At 46.9% G+C, this 23,007-nt stretch overlaps 1 protein-coding gene across 1 annotated transcript in view; it reads right to left on the minus strand.

Annotated features, from left to right (window-relative positions):
* Positions 1 to 23,007, minus strand: part of ror2 (receptor tyrosine kinase-like orphan receptor 2) — a gene marked incomplete at both ends in the record, with an annotated part of 94,477 nt that overhangs the window by 7,809 nt on the left and 63,661 nt on the right. Inside the window, 4 exons of the mRNA XM_083641078.1 lie at positions 781 to 1,095; positions 1,590 to 1,714; positions 19,168 to 19,198; positions 19,930 to 20,217. Of these exons, the coding sequence (XP_083497204.1) occupies positions 781 to 1,095; positions 1,590 to 1,714; positions 19,168 to 19,198; positions 19,930 to 20,217 (759 nt within the window). The remainder of the gene's footprint in view (positions 1 to 780; positions 1,096 to 1,589; positions 1,715 to 19,167; positions 19,199 to 19,929; positions 20,218 to 23,007) is intronic.

A 23,007-nucleotide genomic window follows, 5' to 3' on the forward strand; every position in this document is an offset into this window, starting at 1 on the left:
CCGGTGAAGCCTGGTCACCAGAATAAAATGTCAGCATTGAACGTTTCTGCAATCCACATACATATAATATCACGTTTCTGAAGCAAAAATATGCTGCATATCACATTTATAGATATGTGTATATCATCGTTATACACGTCATAGAGTCTGCTATTGAAATAGCGTGGTGGCCAGTAAGGGTCTAGTGGTCGGGGTGGATGGAGAACGTAAAGCAGTGATATTCAACCCAAGGCTAGACTCTAGAGCCTTGGGTTGAATATCACTGCTAGAGTCTAGAGCCACATGCGGCTCCTTTATGCGTAGTTGTGGCTCTTTTAAGTCCTACTTAAAATAAATAGATAAATACAAATCTTTAAAAAAAGGGAGGAAAGGGACTTTTTGTGGATTGCGGCTCTTGCAAAAACATTTTGCAGGGCAAGGTTGCGTACCACTGGCGTAAACACTTGTCTTTCACACCGGAGACCCGTGTTCGATCCCCAGTCACAGCGTTTCCAAACACTACATTTCAACCGTGAGTCACATTTATCGTTTTTGTTATTTAGATCTAACCCAAACCATAACCCTAACATGAACCATGATGTTTTACTTGCCTAAACATGACCAAAGTTGTTAAAGTTGTATTATTTGCATTTTCCAACCGCCGTTTTGTTTCCAATTTACTTTGAGATTGTAGGTTTGCAGAAAGGTAAAATGCCACGTTTTAGAAACGTAAAAAGCAGACACTCTATTCGGGCGATCGGCTCCCCCTGTGTTGGAGCGCGTCATTCGGCGTCCACCTACATGGCCCCAGCTTGTCTTGCGGTACTCCTATCCGCATGCAGGAGGCGCTGTCGGGGGTGCCGGGCTGGGGCAGGGCGTGGCAGGCGGGCAGCTCCAGCTGCATCAGGATCATGGGGTTGGAGCGGGCGATGCTGTACTCCGCCTGGCACAGCTCGTTCTCCAGGGCTTCGCACTCGTCCCGGCACAGCTGGCGGCGGCGCGGACCCCGTGAGCCCTCGTCACACAGGGGGAACACGTAGTGACAGAAGGAGGGGATGGCGAAGCTGGAGCACTGGTCCGAGAGATGGGTGGACGTCCCGATCATGGTGAAGGCAGCTGAGAGGGGCCGAACACAGGAGATTAGGGAAGCACCGATGAGAACATTTTAGTTGGCCCATACCAATAACAGGTCCGAGTGAAATGTTGTATGGTCTCTCCTGATTTTAAATATATGAATCGCTTGGTTTGACCAAGTAAAACAATTTTTATAAGCATTTTACGAAATGTCTATGGAAAAATGAATTGGTTTGTAGGCTATGCCTAACCCGGCCGAAGAGGGCGTGACTTTGGCACTCTATGCATGAGAGCAAAGATTGGAAAAACCAAGCAAAGCCCACTAACATCAAATGTAGTGACATACAGTATCAAATATAACCTTCATTTGCATGTTTTTACTAATTAATATCTGGGTCATTTTTGGACTGATCAGTCGTCGGGGCCATCAATCGGACTTTTCATGATTCATGATTTTATTCGATTCATGAGAAGAAATCTCAGATCAGCAACTCATCAACACTAGCGTTTTTTGTTTTTTGTTTTGTTGTTCTTACCTGTGATTCGGTTCTCGCTCTCACCCTGCATCTGGAAAGACTCCACGTAGATGCTGCGGTTGCCGATGAAGCGAGCGCAGGCAATGCCTCGGTACGGCTGGCAGAAACCCTTCTCCTTTTCTGATCTGAAAATGAAAAGAAATCCCCCTTTTAGTTGCAAATTGATCTCAAAGAATTTTCATATCCACAAATCACTTTGACCTGGGTGGCAAATTGAGTTAACCTTCGTCTAGTCTCTCCAGTCTATCTCTTCTACAATCTTTGAATGCTCCAGAGACAGTCTGTATTTTATTCCATTAACATTTGGACAGAGGAAGTCAAATTCCACAGAAAAAACGCTTCAGCCCCGAAGGAAGTTCGATGGTATTCCAACCAATCACAAGTGGTGAAATGAGCGGATACCCGCCTTCGATGGTACGCGACCAATCACAAGTGGCGAAATGAGCTGATATCCCACCTTATTTTGATTGGATATCCTGCCTTATTTTTTTTTTTACCAACTCTGAGACCCCTTAGGTAAAGATGGGTTGGCAGGAGCATTCATAAATTGCGGATTTAGTAGAATTTGTAAATTGCCTTGAGAGACTAACCTTTGTCTAATCACTTAAATTAATAACTTAAATAAAAAAAATATATAATTAACTCATAAACATGCTGGACTGCGTGAAGGGAAGTCGGACTGTCTTGGGTACTGTATAGGAGGCAGTGTTGGCTCAACGCAGGGAGAAATGTCTCATCTAATCTGGACTTGTGTTCAAACATAGTCTTTTGCTAAGAACGTTACTATGCTCTGTTTGCACTGGGCTTAGTCGCCTTTCAGTCTGTCAAGCAGCTACCAGACCCAACTAAAGTCTTAATCCCCAAAACAAACAGGCTGAGCCTAAAGCGGGACACACAAAATACCAAGCTCATGCTCAGTGAAATGTGAAACTTACTCAAACATGGCAAATACAGAAGAATGTGTTGTGTCTTCTTATGCTGAACACTTCGATTTCTTTGATTAACCACAATCACATTTGCACGGCGCAGTTCATTTAATTGAGTTGCTTTGGATGGGGATAATGGTAAAAGTTGAACTTTAGCAATTCACCAATTTTCTGCTGACCCCCGGGAACCCCCTCAAGGACCCCACTTTTTGAGAACCCCTTAAATAGGAAGGCCAGAATCACAGAGGTCAAAGCTAGAACTGCTCCGCTCGCAGACTTGTCAGCCAATAGATTGCATAAAAGCAAACCCACATCTGACGTACACTCCAAAAAACTTCATGCTGGACTGTCTTTCGACTGCCCCTTTTCCAATGGAAACATTTTAGTAAAAAAATAAATGAAGTAAATAAGGATTTCATTGTCTGGGAGTGGATTTCAACTGAAGATTGCTTTAACATCCAAATCCTCTCAGATCTGTTGTTCTTCTCTAGCGCTACAGTAGCACTTCCTACTGGAACGTTCTTACTGCGCTCCAACCAATAGCAAGCGAGGACATGCCATTATGCCAAATCCAAGAACAGCAATTACACCCGATGTTAATCTCTCTAACTCACTCTCACACGGCTATTCGGAAAGAAAGAAACTCAAGGATGTGGTTAGTCATGATGACCCATGACCCAAACAGAGACTGTTCTTCTGCTCAAATAACAATTGTTTCCCTATGCATTCTGCTATGGTGGCCCACAATGCTCAGATCATTACCCAGCATGCAAAATAATTTAAAGTCCCCCATCACTCAAAATCCGTTTTTCTTCTTGTTCCTTCAGTTGGACGCATGGCCGTAACTAGCTATGAGCACGGGGAGGTCCGGACCTCCCCTAATATTTCAGAGGAATTTTTTTTTTTTTTTTTTTTTTTTTTTTTTTTTTTATAAAACAATCTGCATGGAAAAGCATGAAAAACACGGGATCGCTTTTATTTTTAAACGAAAGGCAGGTCAGGCAGGAAGTCATCTGACGCCGCGTCCGCGGTAACTTGATTCCGAGAGAGCAGCAGCATGGTGGTGAGTGATGACTGTCTGTCTGCCTGGCGAGATAATTGAAGGTGAGCGAGCTGCGAGACAGTGAGCGAGGTGAACGACAGACAGTGAGTGACACTGACAGATTTTTTAGCAACAACCAAGAAAGTAAGTGTCTAGTCTGTCTCTTAAGTAATGTTATCTGTGTGACACGTTGGGATGCTACTGGCTAATCATGCATGATGCCAATTGCCAAGCTCCCGAAGTCAGGTATGCAGGTGGCTATATGCATGGTTTCAGTTTCATGACCCAATAAGTAACAAAAAGAGGTGGTGTAAAGTTAAAAACAACATAATATATTTTATTTTATTTTTCAATCGTTCCTATCAGGAATAAATAAATGTCCCTCTGTATGTTTTTTTTATTATCGATGATGACTTTGTGTGTTGTGTACGGCTTGGGTTGTGTACCTGTGTTTGTAGGTGTCATTTTGATATGAATTTGGCTAAAACAGTTTGTGTTTGTTAGTTACAATTATGTTGACAGGAGAGCTGAGCAGGTGGTGACATGAAAGAGAATATACTGAATAATGACATCACAACAGTATAATCCTAATGTTGATTTAAAATGATATATTACTCTAAATATGGCTAAAAAAGGGGGGAAAAAACCCTCAAATTTTTTTCGGCAGGCGCCCTTGCGGGCGCCACCGAATGCACCTCCCCTTGCTGGACCTCCCCTATTTCAGAACCCTGGTTACGGCCCTGGTTGGACATATACAAGTATGGACAACGCATCTCCACTTCCTACTTCTATGGAAAAGTGAAGCCAAAATACCTAATTTCACCGAGTTGCCATCTTGCTTGTGTCTTGTTGTGTGAGTGTGCGCAGTAGAGTCAGGCTGAGGCCCCTCAGCCATCCACCGTCTAACGGGGGTTTGAGAGTGGCTGTCACAGCTGTCAATCAGCCCTTTTTATATCATCAAATAACAATTTAATTTAAAAATGATCGCATCAGAAAAATTTGCATTTGAACATACATGATTTGAACATCAATCAGCGTGATAAGAAATAACTATAATCATCAAAATTGTCTTTGTGAAAAATGTATCTGACATGTACTCAGATTTTTTAGTTTGGCTCATGTCCCATCCACTGACATGGAGGCGGCGGGATTTAAGACCTATACTGCCGCCAGCCACCAGGGGGTGATCGAGATGTTTTGGCATCACTTTTGAGGAGCTCTCATGACGTCCAAGGAAACACAGGGGAGGAGAGTTATGCGATCTCCTGTAGTGTGAAGATCTTCACAGCATATGTACTGCTTTCTTCTCAGTGTTGTCCTTCTCCATCTACGATTATCTTCATCTGCCAAAAGAATGAGCTCATTCACAGGAAAACAACTCCATCAGGTTGCCTTGTAATCAGTCCCAGACATCTCTACTAGCGAGCCCCAGCCTTCATACATCAATGTAGGCATCTCCGGAGTCCAAACAGGAGAGTGCTTTTGCTTTGTGCACTTTGTATCTGTGCTTGTTTCCTCTTCACCTCGAATGCTCTCCACCGTGATGATCATCAACACCTACAAATATGTAGTAGCACACCAGGCACACGAGAAGTTATGAATTCAAGAGGCCCAGATTTGAGAAATTTGAAATGAAAACCAACCAATCGTGTGAGGGTGTGTTAAGCAGGGGCAAAAAGTAACGTAAGCTGATCCCTAATAAGCATGGGCCTTGGTGGTTTGCCCTCAACCCAAGCAAAGGAAATGCAGGAGTTGATGTTGCCGATAAGCAGAGGAACCAGATTGCTTGTGGTCGACATCAAAGGAGACGGAGGAAAAAAACAACTCCTGACATTCCTCAAGGGACTGTGTCTGTCGAGGCTTTGTCTGGCTGCACTGTCAACATCAAGTGGACTTATTAGACCCAGACACGGCCATGAGAGACACACGGCCATGAGAGACATTTATTTATTTATTAGACCCAGACACGGCCATGAGAGACACACGGCCATGAGAGACACACGGACATGAGAGACATTTATTTATTTATTAGACCCAGACACGGCCATGAGAGACATTTATTTATTTATTAGACCCAGACACGGCCATGAGAGACACACAGCCATGAGAGACATTTATTTATTTATTAGACCCAGACACGGCCATGAGAGACACACGGCCATGAGAGACACGCGATCATGAGAGACACACCACCATGAGAGACACGGCCATGAGACACGCGACCATGAGAGATCCAGACACGGCCATGAGAGACACACGGCCATGAGAGACACACAGCCATGAGAGACATTTATTTATTTATTAGACCCAGACACGGCCATGAGAGACACACAGCCATGAGAGACATTTATTTATTTATTAGCCCCAGACACGGCCATGAGAGACACACGGCCATGAGAGACACACCACCATGAGAGACACGGCCATGAGACACGCGGCCATGAGAGACCCAGACACGGCCATGAGAGACACACAGCCATGAGAGACACAGCCATGAGACACGCGACCATGAGAGACCCAGACACGGCCATGAGAGACCCAGACACGACCACGAGAGACCCAGACACGACCATGAGAGACCCAGACACGACCACGAGAGACCCAGACACGACCATGAGAGACCCAGACACGGCCATGAGAGACCCAGACACGGCCATGAGAGACCCAGACACGACCACGAGAGACCCAGACACGACCACGAGAGACCCAGACACGACCACGAGAGACCCAGACACGACCACGAGAGACCCAGACACGGCCATGAGAGACCCAGACACGACCACGAGAGACCCAGACACGACCATGAGAGACCCAGACACGACCACGAGAGACCCAGACACGACCACGAGAGACCCAGACACGACCACGAGAGACCCAGACACGACCACGAGAGACCCAGACACGGCCATGAGAGACCCAGACACGACCATTGGACATTTCCAAAGCTCGACTGCGACTGCGCCGGATTCCCAATGTTTCTTCTCATCGCAACAGACTTAATGACAAATGTTTCACAGTATCTCTTGCTGGTGGTTTGACTGTACAAGACGTGTGTGATAGAGATGGCAGACAGCGGTGACTGTACTGGTGTGGTGGACTGTACAATAGTGTCTCGCACAAGGAATGTCTTCGGTGTTCAGTTCCCATTTGTTTCAAGTACTGGAGAGGTCTATTGTCAAAGACAGCTGTTGATGCTTAAGTCCCACAGTCACATATGGTTATGAGTTGACTCCAGCTTGGTATTAACTGTTATGATTTGACTCCAGCTTGGTTTGACTGTTATGATTTGACTCCAGCTTGGTTTGACTGTTATGATTTGACTCCAGCTTGGTATTAAGTCCCACAGTCACTATGGTTATGATTTGACTCCAGCTGACTGCAGGAGGGGTTTTGCCCAAGATAACATTTGAAGACTGACGTTTAAAGTGGCCATATTATAGCCAAATGTTCCTTCATTTACATACAACTATGATCAGAGATGTTGAGATGTTATATCTATAATATGATGATGTTATAGATGTTATAATGCAACTAGTGCAGTGCCCGTTCCCACCATTCACCACCCCATGAGTGCTCCCCCCCCCCCCCCCCCCCCCCCACACACACTGCACTCAGTCAGTCCCAAGTTTGAAGTCGATCGGACACACGGTTCTCGAGATACGCGAAGGACAGACATACAGAAGTCGATCGTGACTGCATCTCGCACTGTTTTCACGCTATCGTGTTCATCAAATCTGTCCAGAGACAGACAGACACACAGACAGACCTATATAAACACCTGGCAAAGTATTCTAATCGGCTTCTGTGGTAGTTCCCGCAACAATAGGTGTCTCTCGGACCACATCTTGCCTCGATGACGCACACACACACGCACACACAGTGAAAACAATTGCAGCTGATAACTTACGTACATACGTACAGTAACATTTCAACAGAGGAATGGAAAGGCAGATGCACAGAAAATGTATTCTCCCAAAATGTTGCCTTCTTCATGTGGTGTCGGAATTCTCAGTGCCATTTGATCTCTCAGCGCATCTACTTATGCAAAGCTGAACCTTCTGTCTCTGTCACAAGTTAACCGCTGCTCATCGCTGTCACTGTGCTAAATATATATATATATATAAAATCTGGAACCTATAATTATCAGAGAAGTTTCTTATAGAGAGAAAACATCAAAGCAATAAAGTCAGCCTCGCTATGTGGGTTTCAATTGCACATCAGAGGACGCACACAAGGAACTCATTTATGGACATGATCCGAGCCGTGCGGTGCGGTTTTGCTCTGCAGGGATATTTTTCAGAAGCAGCCTATGTGAAGAGGTGGGCTAGGTATCACATCTGGCTGCACATCAGGGCTTGAAGTTGCCGTGAGCTGCTATCAGCAAATCATAAAGTATTACATTTTGAATTTCTACAGTGAATTAAAGCTAATAGGATATATTGCTGCTGTTCAAAACATTGACTTCTTTCAACAACCGGTTGTTGTCTGTTGATATCTCAGCAATAATGCGGCTACTCCTCGCAGCTACTGTAAGCTACGGAGGAATACACGTGGACTCAAGGATGAACTGATTACATTTTGGTGGTCAAAGGTCAAGGTCACTGTGACCTCACGAACACAATTTTCAAAGCTCGGTAACGCCATATCTCAGTAACGCCTTGAGGAAATTTCTTCACGCCTGGCTCAAACGTCAAAGTCTGGACAGACACGCATGTCGACCGCACACTTGTTAGCCGAGGCATATATCCGCGGTGCGGTCATTGTGGTTTATGAATGAGCTGAGATTCCCGTCTTCCCACGGCATAAGTACGCTTTTAAACAGACGTCGATTCGGCGCTGATACTACCTCCATTGGCGGAACAAAAGGAGGAACAAAATTACTCGCCATTCCGTCCCGGTGACCTTTACACGAGGCAGAATAATCCCACAACGATCATGGCTTTCACAGGCTGTGTAAATGGGGCTACTGACTGGAGGGGGGCTTTAGGGCCCATTAAGAATTGCTAGGATCTCCTCTTCAATTCGGAAATACAACAAGAAACATTTGTTTCGATAAATGTTTCTCTTTTAGGAGTGGTGTGGTTTATATTTCCTCATTCTTGAGACATTACTGAGTTGGCAGCCGCCCACAGGAAGTGCGGGGCACAAGAAAAAGTCAAGTCACACCAAAGAGTAAAAGGTAGAAGTGCCAGTATCAGCCCACTCCGTGCACTGTGCACATACATCCAGTACCGGCCCACTCCGTGCACTGTGCACATACATCCAATACCGGCCCACTCCGTGCACTGTGCACATACATCCAGTACCGGCCCACTCCGTGCACTGTGCACATACATCCAGTACCGGCCCACTCCGTGCACTGTGCACATACATCCAGTACCGGCCCACTCCGTGCACTGTGCACATACAACCAATACCGGCCCACTCTGAGCACTGTGCACATACAACCAACACCGGCCCACTCTGAGAACTGTGCACATACAACCAATACCGGCCCACTCCGTGCACTGTGCACATACATCCAGTACCGGCCCACTCCGTGCACTGTGCACATACAGCCAATACCGGCCCACTCCGTGCACTGTGCACATACATCCAGTACCGGCCCACTCCGTGCACTGTGCACATACATCCAGTACCGGCCCACTCCGTGCACTGTGCACATACATCCAGTACCGGCCCACTCTGTGCACTGTGCACATACATCAACACACTCACGTCTGCAGAGGCAGACAGAGAGAGAAGAACAGCATGCCATAATGAAATTCCTTGGCTGGGAGTCTTCTGCTTGGAAATGCTGTTTAGACATTTCACAAGGTGGCACCAAAAGCGGAGGTGTAGGGAGAGGAGAGAAGGAGGGTGTTTGTGTTGGATTCTGCAGAGCGAAGAGAGAGAGGACGAGGGCAGGAGAAGAGAGAGAGGCCAGACGGTCTGGTAGAACGAAATGAAATGTGAGTTCACGTGACCGACTGGTTTACCAGGCTACAGAAGTGGGCCTTCAATTACAAGGTTGAGAAGCCCTGGACTAGCACATGCTTCCTCCGATACATGTGCAGTCACCTCTTCTTTTCACCTGGAGCAAGGAGTTTCACCGGTAGGACGTAGCATGTGGGGGGGGATCACACTATTCCCGCCAGTTCCTCTCCCCCCTGAAAAGACCAGAGGAGGCGCTAGTGCAGCGACCAGGACTCGCACTGACTTCCCACCCGCAGACACGGTCAATTGTGTCTGTAGGAACATCTGACCAAGATGTACCACTGCCGGGAATTGAACCTTGGTCTCCACGGTGGTAGGCAAGTGCTTTTACCTCTACACTACCCAGATGACCCTTATGTCAACTATTTTGTAAAGTTTGTGGATCCAAGCAAAATTAGTTTATGGGGATCCTAATAAAGAACGAAGGAGTGCAGTAAATGGCCTACTGAGGTGATTGTGATGATGTGTAGTTTATGGCTGCTGAATTAACTTTGACCAAAGTCATCAAACCAACTAAACAAGGCACAATGCAGTTATATGAGGCTTCTATTAAAGTTCTATGTGGTTGTATTAAATTAGGTGTAATAATATGAACACAGGACCACATAGGGTTGTATTAAATTAGGTGTAATAATATAAACACAGGACCACATAGGGTTGTATTAAATTAGGTGTAATAATATAAACACAGGACCACATAGGGTTGTATTAAATTAGGCGTAATAATATGAACACAGGACCACATAGGGTTGTATTAAATTAGGTGTAATAATATGAACACAGGACCACATAGGGTTGTATTAAATTAGGCGTAATAATATTAACACAGGACCACATAGGGTTGTATTAAATTAGGCGTAATAATATTAACACAGGACCACATAGGGTTGTATTAAATTAGGCGTAATAATATGAACACAGGACCACATAGGGTTGTATTAAATTAGGCGTAATAATATGAACACAGGACCACATAGGGTTGTATTAAATTAGGCGTAATAATATGAACACAGGACCACATAGGGTTGTATTAAATTAGGCGTAACAATATTAACACAGGACCACATAGGGTTGTATTAAATTAGGCGTAATAATATTAACACAGGACCACATAGGGTTGTATTAAATTAGGCCACAGTTAGCCACGGGCATGTGGTTTGTCGGTGTAATTGGAAGAGCTAAAGAAAAGGTCATTTGACAGGATTACTGTCACCGCAATGGCTTGGCTTCACCACCGGATGGCAACAATGAAGAGCAATGATAAGGGGCTGCTCAGCAGGCTGCTCCTCCCTGGGCACCATGTTGTCAAGTCTCAGTGGAGAGCTTCAGTCGTAAAGTGGAAAATGCTGTGACCTTTTCTGTCCTCGTGTGTGAGAGAGAGGAGAAACTCCAGGCTGTCCTCGTGTGTGAGAGATGAGAAACTCCAGGCTGTCCTCGTGTGTGAGAGAGAGGAGAAACTCCAGGCTGTCCTCGTGTGTGAGAGAGAGGAGAAACTCCAGGCTGTCCTCGTGTGTGAGAGAGAGGATAAACTCCAGGCTGTCCTCGTGTGTGAGAGAGGATAAACTCCAGGCTGTCCTCGTGTGTGAGAGAGAGGATAAACTCCAGGCTGTCCTCGTGTGTGAGAGAGGATAAACTCCAGGCTGTCCTCGTGTGTGAGAGAGAGGATAAACTCCAGGCTGTCCTCGTGTGTGAGAGAGAGGATAAACTCCAGGCTGTCCTCGTGTGTGAGAGAGAGGATAAACTCCAGGCTGTCCTCGTGTGTGAGAGAGAGGAGAAACTCCAGGCTGTCCTCGTGTGTGAGAGAGAGGAGAAACTCCAGGCTGTCCTCGTGTGTGTGAGAGAGGATAAACTCCAGGCTGTCCTCGTGTGTGAGAGAGAGGATAAACTCCAGGCTGTCCTCGTGTGTGAGAGAGAGGATAAACTCCAGGCTGTCCTCGTGTGTGAGAGAGAGGATAAACTCCAGGCTGTCCTCGTGTGTGAGAGAGAGGATAAACTCCAGGCTGTCCTCGTGTGTGAGAGAGAGGATAAACTCCAGGCTGTCCTCGTGTGTGAGAGAGAGGATAAACTCCAGGCTGTCCTCGTGTGTGAGAGAGAGGATAAACTCCAGGCTGTCCTTGTGTGTGTGAGAGAGGATAAACTCCAGGCTGTCCTTGTGTGTGAGAGAGGATAAACTCCAGGCTGTCCTCGTGTGTGAGAGAGGAGAAACTCCAGGCTGTCCTCGTGTGTGTGAGAGAGGAGAAACTCCAGGCTGTCCTCGTGTGTGAGAGAGGAGAAACTCCAGGCTGTCCTCGTGTGTGAGAGAGGAGAAACTCCAGGCTGTCCTTGTGTGTGTGAGAGGAGAAACTCCAGGCTGTCCTCGTGTGTGAGAGAGGAGAAACTCCAGGCTGTCCTCGTGTGTGTGAGAGAGGAGAAACTCCAGGCTGTCCTCGTGTGTGTGAGAGGAGAAACTCCAGGCTGTCCTTGTGTGTGTGAGAGGAGAAACTCCAGGCTGTCCTCGTGTGTGAGAGAGGAGAAACTCCAGGCTGTCCTCGTGTGTGTGAGAGGAGAAACTCCAGGCTGTCCTCGTGTGTGTGAGAGGAGAAACTCCAGGCTGTCCTCGTGTGTGTGAGAGGAGAAACTCCAGGCTGTCCTCGTGTGTGTGAGAGGAGAAACTCCAGGCTGTCCTCGTGTGTGTGAGAGGAGAAACTCCAGGCTGTCCTCGTGTGTGTGAGAGGAGAAACTCCAGGCTGTCCTTGTGTGTGAGAGAGAGGAGAAACTCCAGGCTGTCCTTGTGTGTGTGAGAGGAGAAACTCCAGGCTGTCCTCGTGTGTGAGAGAGAGGAGAAACTCCAGGCTGTCCTTGTGTGTGTGAGAGGAGAAACTCCAGGCTGTCCTCGTGTGTGAGAGAGAGGAGAAACTCCAGGCTGTCCTCGTGTGTGTGTGAGAGGAGAAACTCCAGGCTGTCCTCGTGTGTGTGTGAGAGGAGAAACTCCAGGCTGTCCTCGTGTGTGAGAGAGAGGAGAAACTCCAGGCTGTCCTTGTGTGTGTGAGAGGAGAAACTCCAGGCTGTCCTCGTGTGTGTGAGAGAGGAGAAACTCCAGGCTGTCCTCGTGTGTGTGTGAGAGGAGAAACTCCAGGCTGTCCTCGTGTGTGTGAGAGGAGAAACTCCAGGCTGTCCTCGTGTGTGTGAGAGAGGAGAAACTCCAGGCTGTCCTCGTGTGTGTGTGAGAGGAGAAACTCCAGGCTGTCCTCGTGTGTGTGAGAGGAGAAACTCCAGGCTGTCCTCGTGTGTGTGAGAGGAGAAACTCCAGGCTGTCCTCGTGTGTGTGAGAGGAGAAACTCCAGGCTGTCCTTGTGTGTGTGAGAGGAGAAACTCCAGGCTGTCCTCGTGTGTGAGAGAGGAGAAACTCCAGGCTGTCCTCGTGTGTGTGAGAGGAGAAACTCCAGGCTGTCCTTGTGTGTGTGAGAGGAGAAACTCCAGGCTGTCCTCGTGTGTGAGAGAGGAGAAACTCCAGGCTGTCCTCGTGTGTGAGAGAGAGGAGAAACTCCAGGCTGTCCTCGTGTGTGAGAGAGAGGAGAAACTCCAGGCTGTCCTTGTGTGTGTGAGAGGAGAAACTCCAGGCTGTCCTCGTGTGTGAGAGAGGAGAAACTCCAGGCTGTCCTCGTGTGTGAGAGAGGAGAAACTCCAGGCTGTCCTCGTGTGTGTGAGAGAGGAGAAACTCCAGGCTGTCCTCGTGTGTGAGAGAGGAGAAACTCCAGGCTGTCCTCGTGTGTGTGAGAGAGGATAAACTCCAGGCTGTCCTCGTGTGTGAGAGAGGAGAAACTCCAGGCTGTCCTTGTGTGTGAGAGAGGAGAAACTCCAGGCTGTCCTTGTGTGTGAGAGAGGAGAAACTCCAGGCTGTCCTCGTGTGTGTGAGAGAGGAGAAACTCCAGGCTGTCCTCGTGTGTGAGAGAGGAGAAACTCCAGGCTGTCCTTGTGTGTGAGAGAGGAGAAACTCCAGGCTGTCCTTGTGTGTGAGAGAGGAGAAACTCCAGGCTGTCCTCGTGTGTGTGAGAGAGGAGAAACTCCAGGCTGTCCTCGTGTGTGTGAGAGAGGAGAAACTCCAGGCTGTCCTTGTGTGTGAGAGAGGAGAAACTCCAGGCTGTCCTCGTGTGTGTGAGAGAGGAGAACTCCAGGCTATATCGCTTCCGGCTCACAGAGAGAAATAAGTTTTCCGCACAGGAATTTTAATTTATAATTTCCATTTACAAGCCCATCAAATTAAATTGGATCATGGATAACGGATAATGGATAACGAGTAATTTTCAGTTTTTTATTATCAAAGAAAAAATGGGAAACGATTTCTTTCGAAAAACGTATGGCCGCCAAATACACGGACCTGTCCTGTGTGTTTGAGAGGAGGAACTCAAGGCTGTCCTCCTGTGTGTGTGTGAGAGTGACCTCCAGGCTGTCCTCCTGTGTGTGTGTGAGAGTGACCTCCAGGCTGTCCTCCTGTGTGTGAGAGTGACCTCCAGGCTGTCCTCCTGTGTGTGTGTGAGAGTGACCTCCAGGCTGTCCTCCTGTGTGTGAGAGTGACCTCCAGGCTGTCCTCCTGTGTGTGTGTGAGAGTGACCTCCAGGCTGTCCTCCTGTGTGTGAGAGTGACCTCCAGGCTGTCTTCCTGTGTGTGTGTGAGAGTGACCTCCAGGCTGTCCTCCTGTGTGTGAGAGTGGCCTCCAGGCTGTCCTCCTGTGTGTGAGAGTGGCCTCCAGGCTGTCCTCCTGTGTGTGAGAGTGACCTCCAGGCTGTCCTCCTGTGTGTGAGAGTGACCTCCAGGCTGTCCTCCTGTGTGTGAGAGTGACCTCCAGGCTGTCCTCCTGTGTGTGAGAGTGACCTCCAGGCTGTCCTCCTGTGTGTGAGAGTGACCTCCAGGCTGTCCTCCTGTGTGTGAGAGTGACCTCCAGGCTGTCCTCCTGTGTGTGTGTGAGAGTGACCTCCAGGCTGTCCTCCTGTGTGTGTGTGAGAGTGACCTCCAGGCTGTCCTCCTGTGTGGTGAATGACCTCCAGCGGCTTCTCTCATCTGATCTCTCCCACCATGCACCTGGGCACCGCTGCGTCAGGCTGATGCACTGATGATCAAAGAATAGGCCTATGGCCTAATAAACGCTGTTCATGAGTTTGCTCGTTTAATTCATTGAAATGTGTGGACGATCAAACAATATCGGCTACGTGAACGTTAATACCGGGCACTTATCACCCAATAGCCTAATGCGCATCTCCTTGTTACATTTTCAAACTGGCAGATGGAGGAAAAGGAACGATTAAACTTTGAGGTGACTTTACTCGCCAATTTGGCTCTCTTCCAAATAGCCACGTAACTACGTCCGTTCATGAAACCATTAAATAGCACGCGGACATTTAATGGTTTGTTATGTGCTCGCTTAGCATGTCATCAACACGCCTGCCCGCTCCTGCTAAACAAGAGCCGCAGTACAGAGATGCGGAGGTGTTGGACTAGGTCCAAGGTGGTATGCTACGCAGTCGCGGGGGAGTGCGCTCAAAACACGAGAATTGATTCTAAACATGTAGCCCAATTGACTAAGGTGTGGTTAAGAGCACTGCATGTGTAGAAACAGCTTTAGTGTGTGTGTGTGTGTGTGTGTGTGTGTGTGTGTGTGTGTGTGTCGTGCTACTGTCAGTGTCCCTCCAGACTTTGGCGCTATTTATTTTAATGTGGCTGGCGAATAATCAGGACGTTAAACAGAAGGTGGCAGCCAGAGAGCCTGCATGATCCAAGCCAGGAGCCCGAGCAAGGGGCCTTCTGTTTGGAAAGAGGGGGGTCCCCATCTACACTATGCTGCACTTATGGTGGTCTCTCTCTCTCTCTCTCTCTCTCTCTCTCTCTCTCTCTTTCTCTCTCTCTCTCTCTCTCTCTCTCCCTCCCCTCTCTCTCTTATTCACTGTATGTGTGTATGTAGTGACAGGTCAGAGAGCGAGCGCTTGTTCTTAATGGGGGGACACTAAGGGGCATTGAACCAGACTGGCCCTCGAGGAAAGCAAAGAGACTGTGATTTATGTTGGCCACAGTCTCTGTTATGTTAGACATGGTGTGTGTGTGTGTGTGTGTGTGTGTGTGTGTGTGTGCGTGCATACGCGCCTATGCATGCACGTGTGTGTGTGTGTGTGTGTGTGTGTGTGCATACGCGCCTATGCATCCACGTGTGTGTGTGTGTGTGTGTGTGTGTGTGTGTGTGTGACTGGTGTGAATGAGACAGAACAGAGAGCTTAGCTGTGCTGGGTAATATGTGCTGAACAAGCTGAGCATAGAGCCATGAAACAATCATAAAAAGTTTGGCGAAGACACAGACAAGCTCGTGTGTCTGCCTCACATCCTGTCATTAAAGCTGCAACAAGGCATTTCGCGACCACTAGAGGGCGACAGAAACACATTCGTAAATAAAGCACAGCAAAGCGGCTGGACGACAAAGCCCCCGATGACAAAGTTAGTGAAGGAAGGACCGTGCATAAAGGCTGGTTTGTTAAGGTAACTAGGGCTGCAACTAACAATTATTTCCATTGTCGATTAATCACTCTATTATATTCTCTCGATAAATTGATTAGTTGTTTACTCTATAAAATGCCGAAGCCCAAGATGACATCCTCAAATATCTGCTTTTGTCCTGACCAACAGTCCACAACCCATCAGTTTACTGTCATAGAAGACTAAATAAATCAGGACATAACAAGATCATTTTAGTATTTCTGTCTTAAAAATGTGTCTAAATGATTAATTGATTATAAAAAAAAAATTGTCCATTGACCAATCAATCAATTTACTATTCGTTACAGCTCTAAAGCTAACCATACCTACGGAGAAGTGTCGCCAGTTAACAGTCTCACTTTTTTACTAGTTTACAGTACTAGTAGTTTACTACTTTAACAAGTTTACTCGCTCGCAACATCAATTCCGCCAATACAATCATTTCATTTTTAAGAGAGCTGCTTTTAAACAGTGAGCGTGGAGACAAGCTAGTTAAAAAACGGACTGGGTAAACCCCAGTCAGAATCAGACAAAGACCCTTAAATCCCTAAAATTTGCACTAAATGTCAGGACTTTGACCTGGACAACAACACTACTAAATTGCGATATATGATTTTCAGCAGAGAAAAAATGGGAAAAGTGCTTGGGGGGCTCATGTCAGGGAGGGGGGTAAGCTGTATTCAGGGGGTAGTGGGGGAAGGTTGGTATAGTCTTTAGTAGGTTTTTGGGCCTTGTTGATGAGGCTGATGGCAGTTGGGAAGAAGCTGTTCTTGTTGCGAGAGGTTTTGGTCTTGATAGACCTCAGTCTCTTGCCGAGGGGGAGCATTTCAAAGAGTTTGTGTCTCAGGTGGGAGGGGTCGCCCATGATTTTACGAGACCGCTTCAGCATCCTGGTGGTGTGCAGGTCCTGAAGGGATGGCAGGTTGCATCCGATCTCCTTCTCAGTACACCGGATGATGTGCTGCAGTCTGTTAATGTCCTTGAGAGTGGCAGCAGCATACCACACGGTGATGGAGGAGGTGAGGATGGACTCAACGATGGAGGTGTAGAAGTGCACCATCGTTGCCTTTGGCACTTTGAATTTCTTCAGCTGCCACAGGAAGTACATCCTCAGATGTGCCTTCGTGTTGAGAGCTCTGATGTTCAGCTCCCATTTCAGGTCCTGGCTGATGATGGTTCCCAGGAAGCGGAAGGACTCCACGGTGTTGACTGGGGAGTCACCCAGGGCGATGGGGCTGTGTTCCTCCTGTAACCCACAATCATCTCCACTGTCTTTTGAGCATTTAGCTCCAGGTTGTTTTGACTGCCAAGTCACCAGATGGTCGATCTCCTGCCTGCACTCAAGACTAGTCTTTGTCCGAGATGAGCCCTATGAGGGTGGTGTCATCTGTGAACTTCAGGAGCTTGACAGACTGGTGACTAACGTGTACAGGGAGAAGAAGTATGGAGAGAGGGCGTCAACTGGTGCTGATAGACCGGAAGTCAGTGATGTGCTTTCCCAGCCTCACACGTGCTGCTTCCTGTCAGACAGGAAGTCTCTGGTCCATCTGCAGATGGAGTCAGGCACACCCAGCTGGGAGAGCTTCTCCTGTAGCACGGCTGGGATGATTGTGTCGAAGGCCGAACGTACAAACAGGGAAGTCTAGCATTTAGCTGGGGGTGCACTTTCCCCCGAATTGAAAAATTACAGAATGCGGCTTCAATGCAGGTTTAACATGTTAAAGATGGACAGCAGGGGCGGAGCGACCCTATCATCAGCCCAGGGGGGGCCGAAGCTCTTAGGGGGCCCCCCCATCTCCCCCCCCCCCCCCCCCAAAAAAAAAAAAAAATTCAATTAGGCGGCGAAGAGAAATTTGCCTTTTTTGCATGTTTGAATCTGTTTTAGCCATATCTAGTGGAATAGCTCATTTTAAACACACCAATGTTATTGTGTATTGATTGAATTGCTCTCACACTCAGGCCTGGCCTGGCCTGGCATGCAAAAAAAAAAAGAAAAAAAAAATGTTGATGGGGCGGGCGCACCCTCTGCCCCGGTGTACGCTCCGCTACTGATGGACAGTCTACTTGTTAGCATGCTGCTGAGATAAAAGGCTTTTAAAAACAGCCCCGTCTCACCAAGGAGGACATGAATCAGAGCCGCAGTCTAAACTAGCAGGCATGTGACTGCGACTCGCAGCCCGCACAGCAGCCAGAGGAAAGTGTTTGGATGCATACTCATGCTGCATTCATGTGCTCCTCAGAGATACCGTATTTACGAGTTAAGAGCACATGGATGGCCCTCCAATTACGTATTTACAAGTGGGAAACTGGGACTATTAGATGATACCAGAGTTCCGAGTTGTGACTTTGCGTGAGATGTGAAGAGTCCATGTCACAAATTTATGGTATTTTTTTTATATTTCGTTATTTTGATCATAGTAGCTATCATTTACTTTTAGTAGTTGCACATGATGGCCTATGTAGTTACCATCCTGCACCAGTGCAGGACGCCTCGCCCCTCCTCTACTATGGGGGCTCAAAAGTCGCTCATCTCGTTCGCGACTCTTCTCGTCCCTGGCACCTCAATGGTGGAACGAGATTCCACCTTCGGTCTAACTTCTTTCTCTCTTAATAAAAAAAACAAAAAAAACTAACCTGAACTAAACTTGTACCACTGTTCCTTCAGAAGTTGTAGTTGTCATAGACTGTGTTGCATAGTTGATTGCTCTATTGCTGACAAAAATGTGTTATTGTAAGTCGCTTTGGATAAAAGCGTCTGCCAAATGACATAATGTAATGTAATGTACCAAAATTACCCACTACATGTTTTTGGTAAGAAAACGAGAAAACAACCTTAATTCTAGCGTCCATGTTTGTCGCTTTTTCCGACCAAGAGCACTTGAACGGTGTCATGTCATACTTATGACTTCACAACTGGGAAGTAGGAGCCCCCAAGGAGCACGTGAATGCAGCATCAGTGCAGCACGGCAGAAAGGCTCCAGGCGACTCCATTACAGACAACACAGTCAACACAGTCACTGATGCTATGGTGGTGAGCGGGCATGTCTACGCAAGCCCATTTTCAGCTTCTGGCATGCATGCACGCACGCACACACACACACACACACACACACACACACACACGGTTATCACTTACGTTTCATCTGGGCTGTGTGTAGGTAACTGTCCTGTGGAGCAGAGAAACAGTGTTAACAAGCAGGTACAGTAGAACTCCCATCACATCAGTGTTAGCTATTTAATTTGTCTATGATTCATGTAGCAGTAACGACCTGCATACTGGGTTCATCATAGGTTTGTTTGTTTGTTCGTGTATTGTTCTAAGAAAAATTGTAAATAAAATATATAAATTTTTTTTTTTTTGATTTGATTTGTGGACCAGTAATCTCATTTATGCACAAATTACTAAATTACTAAATTAAATTACTATAATCACTAGTCCACAAGCTAAGTCAAATCAACTCTGTAACTGTCAAACTAAATGAATGTCTGCGAAACCTTTTACAGTTTTCAGATATGTGTGACATCATGTGCAAAAGAAATCAGCATTGTTTTTTGGTGGAGTGTCCCTTTAATCAAATGACAAGGCTGATCATACAGGAGGTAGAGCGGGTCGGCCAATGACGCAAGGGTTGGCGGTTCGATCCCCGCTCCCTCCCAGCTGCTGTCGTTGTGTCCTTGGGCAAGACACTTAACCCTCCTTGCCTCGTATGATTGGTATGAATGTAGACATGAATGATGGTGGTCGGAGGGGCCGTTGAGCGCCGATGTGTGGCTGCCACGCTTTCGAACCACCGGTACGAATGGTGTGAACGAATAATGATTCTGTGAAGCGCTTTGAGCACTTGGAAAGGCGCTATATAAACCCAATCATTATTATTATTATTATTATACAGCTTACCTAGTTTGACGTAAAGGACCCCGGTGGCTGAGATGACTTTGACAGAGTTGGAGGCCACACACTGGTAGTAGCCGGTGTCTGTGGTGTCCAGGTCTGTGATGCGCAGCTTGGAACCTGCCTCCGTCTTGCGGATGGAGATGCGTCCCTGCTCCTGGACCACGGGCGCGTCGTTCTTCAGCCAGCGGATGCTGGGCCGTGGGTTCCCCGTCACCTTGCAGTGCAATGTGGCCGTCTGGCCCTGGAAGTGGGTGATGTTGTTCACCGGCTCCTGGAACTCCAGGAAGTAACCTTGAGGAGGCGGATCACAAGGTGTTAACGGTTAGAGGTGACATGTATCCACCTTATTTTTGAATGCCCCACTGTAAAAAATAATTGTGGGTACAAGGTCCGGTTTAACGTGACTTATTGTTGCAGCTTGCCATTTCCTTTGTTATACTCGGCTGCAGACCCGAATTATAAACCGGAAACTGGAGTACGTCATAAAAGTTATAAATATAGTCACGTTATAAACAACTAACCAATGCTGGGGGTCCGTATGGAAACAGTGTTACTCGAAATGGTTAAAAGTTAAAGCCCCAATCAGTAAGATTTTTGACATTTTTTACTGTAATATATCAGCTTTTTAGTCACAGGACATGGTAGATTGACTTGTAACAGGGAGACCCTCGTCTTTATTTATCCCACACCGCCCTCCATTGGCCAGCACTGGGACTAAGCAGTTTGTCTGCCACGTCCCGTAGCAAGAAAAAAGAAAAAAGAAAAGCATGCGTGCATGCGCTGTACAGCGGAAGCGCTGTGTTCATGAAAACAAGGAAGTAACTCGATTCGGATTTGCTACGAAAATGATGTTTCACGGAACTATGGATTATTATTTCATCACGTGGTGAGTACCCGATGTCACAACATGTACATAGAGCTTTCTGGCGCTGTGTTTTGTTGACTTTGAACGGCGATATCGTTATCGATACTAATGCACGCAGAGGGCGCTTGGAAAAGTTACTGAATGGGGCTTTAAATCAATTTGGTCATTCAGTGGCGTTTTACTGCCATGTAAAGTAACTATTACGCTAGCCGCTAGCATTAGCCACAGTAGCAACTACCCACAATGCATTTGATTTATTTCCAAATTACGTTTTTTCCATTTTAATTTAGGGGTTAGGATAAATATATATATATTTTTGATGACTTGGTTGCTTAGGGCAGTGGTTCTCAAATGGGGGTGCGGGGACCCTCAGGGGTCCTTGAGGGGGCTCCAGGGGGTCCCCAGCCAAAAGGGTATACTTTATTTGAGCTATAATTCCATTAATAAGTAACACAATGACTATTTTGGTCATGGCTTTTATACACTTTCTGTAATAAAACATCTAAAAGCTTCAATCTTATTATCATATGGGGGACCGTGGGGCAGAATCCTATCAAATGGGGGGTCCGTGGTCCACACACACACACACACACACACACACACACACACACACACACACACACACACACACACACACACACACACACACACACACACACACACACACACACACACACACACACACACACACACACACACACAAGCCAGCCATCCTCTGCCTCTTTTAGGAACCATCTGAAGAGAGAGCCAAAGTCACGCCCTCTTCCGGGTTAGGCATAAGATCCAAGGGATTTCATCTGCCATTCTTTTTCCCATAGACATTTCATAAAATGCTTAAAAAATAGTTGTACTCTGTCAAACCAAACCAAGCGATTCAGCTAGATTTGAAGTGAAATCTTCTACGGTCTCTCTTGGTTTGACCAAGCAAAACTATTTTCATAAGCATTTTACATTAATGTCTATGGCCATGCCCGACCCGGAAGAGGGCGTGACTTTGGCCCTCTATGTGGAGCAGCCGTCAGCATCGGGAGTTTACGCAATGGAAAAAGAGCCGTGTGCCAGGCTGGTCCACAGCCACAGCACTGCTCTGACGTGTGCCAGGCTGGTCCACAGCCACAGCACTGCTCTGACGTGTGCCAGGCTGGTCCACAGCCACAGCACTGCTCTGACGTGTGCCAGGCTGGTCCACAGCCACAGCACTGCTCTGACGTGTGCCAGGCTGGTCCACAGCCACACAGCCCTGCTCTGCCTCCGCAAAGCACACATGAGTCATGCCACCATTTAGCTCTTTAATTAGAACCTCTCAATCCTTCAGACAGTTACCGCAGGGATGACGTCGTTTTGTAGGCTAACCGAGAAGTCCCTGCACTTCCTGGTTCCTATATGTGTAAAATGCAATGGGATTTTTCTATGGGGATTTTGGTTAAATGCTTGAAATAAAGTATGTGATTAACAAAAGTTGATGAAACAGCCAAGTTTGTATTCAGCAAGAGAATCTTCCCGTTATGACTTTTGAAGCGTAAATGCGTTTTTTTTTAAACACGATTTTCAGAAAACGCTTCAAAAAGTCATAAAAGTGTTCCTCATTTGTGACGATTATCTTGCTGAACACAAACGTTGTTGTTTTATATACTTTTGTTAACGAAATTCCCATACAAAAATCCCATTGTCTTACAACTATGAGCCGGAAGAGCTAGCGTCCAGGCCTCAGCGCTCTGCCTGAGCGAGCACGTGCCGGGGGGGGGGGAGAGGGATAGATGGAACAGGTGTGCAGCTTGCAGTGGTGATTAGGTGACATGAAACAAACGAGCCATGCTGACAGAGTATTGTACACTTTGGCTGTTGCCTCTGTCAGGCCGCACATGGCCAAGCAGGGAGAAAACACTGGAGGAAGAACGGGAAGCAGGTGAAAAATTAAACACCTAGCGCAATTGACACGATTGGCCCGAGTCGGCTAGAGATGCAACGATGAATTAAAAACTAATCGACGACTATTTTGATAATCAATTAATAGTTTTGAGCGATTTTTTTATTAAAAAAGTCTAAATTATCTGATTCCAGCTTCTTAAATGTGAATATTTTCTGGTTTCTTTATTCCTCTGTGACAGTAAACTGAATATCTTTGGGTTGTGGACAAAACAAGACATTTGAGGATATCATCTTAGGCTTTGGGAAACACAGAGTGCGCCATTTTTCACCATTTTCAGACATTTTAT

This window comes from Poromitra crassiceps (genome assembly GCF_964638095.1).
Source record: "Poromitra crassiceps genome assembly, chromosome: 8".
Lineage (NCBI taxonomy): Eukaryota > Metazoa > Chordata > Actinopteri > Beryciformes > Melamphaidae > Poromitra > Poromitra crassiceps.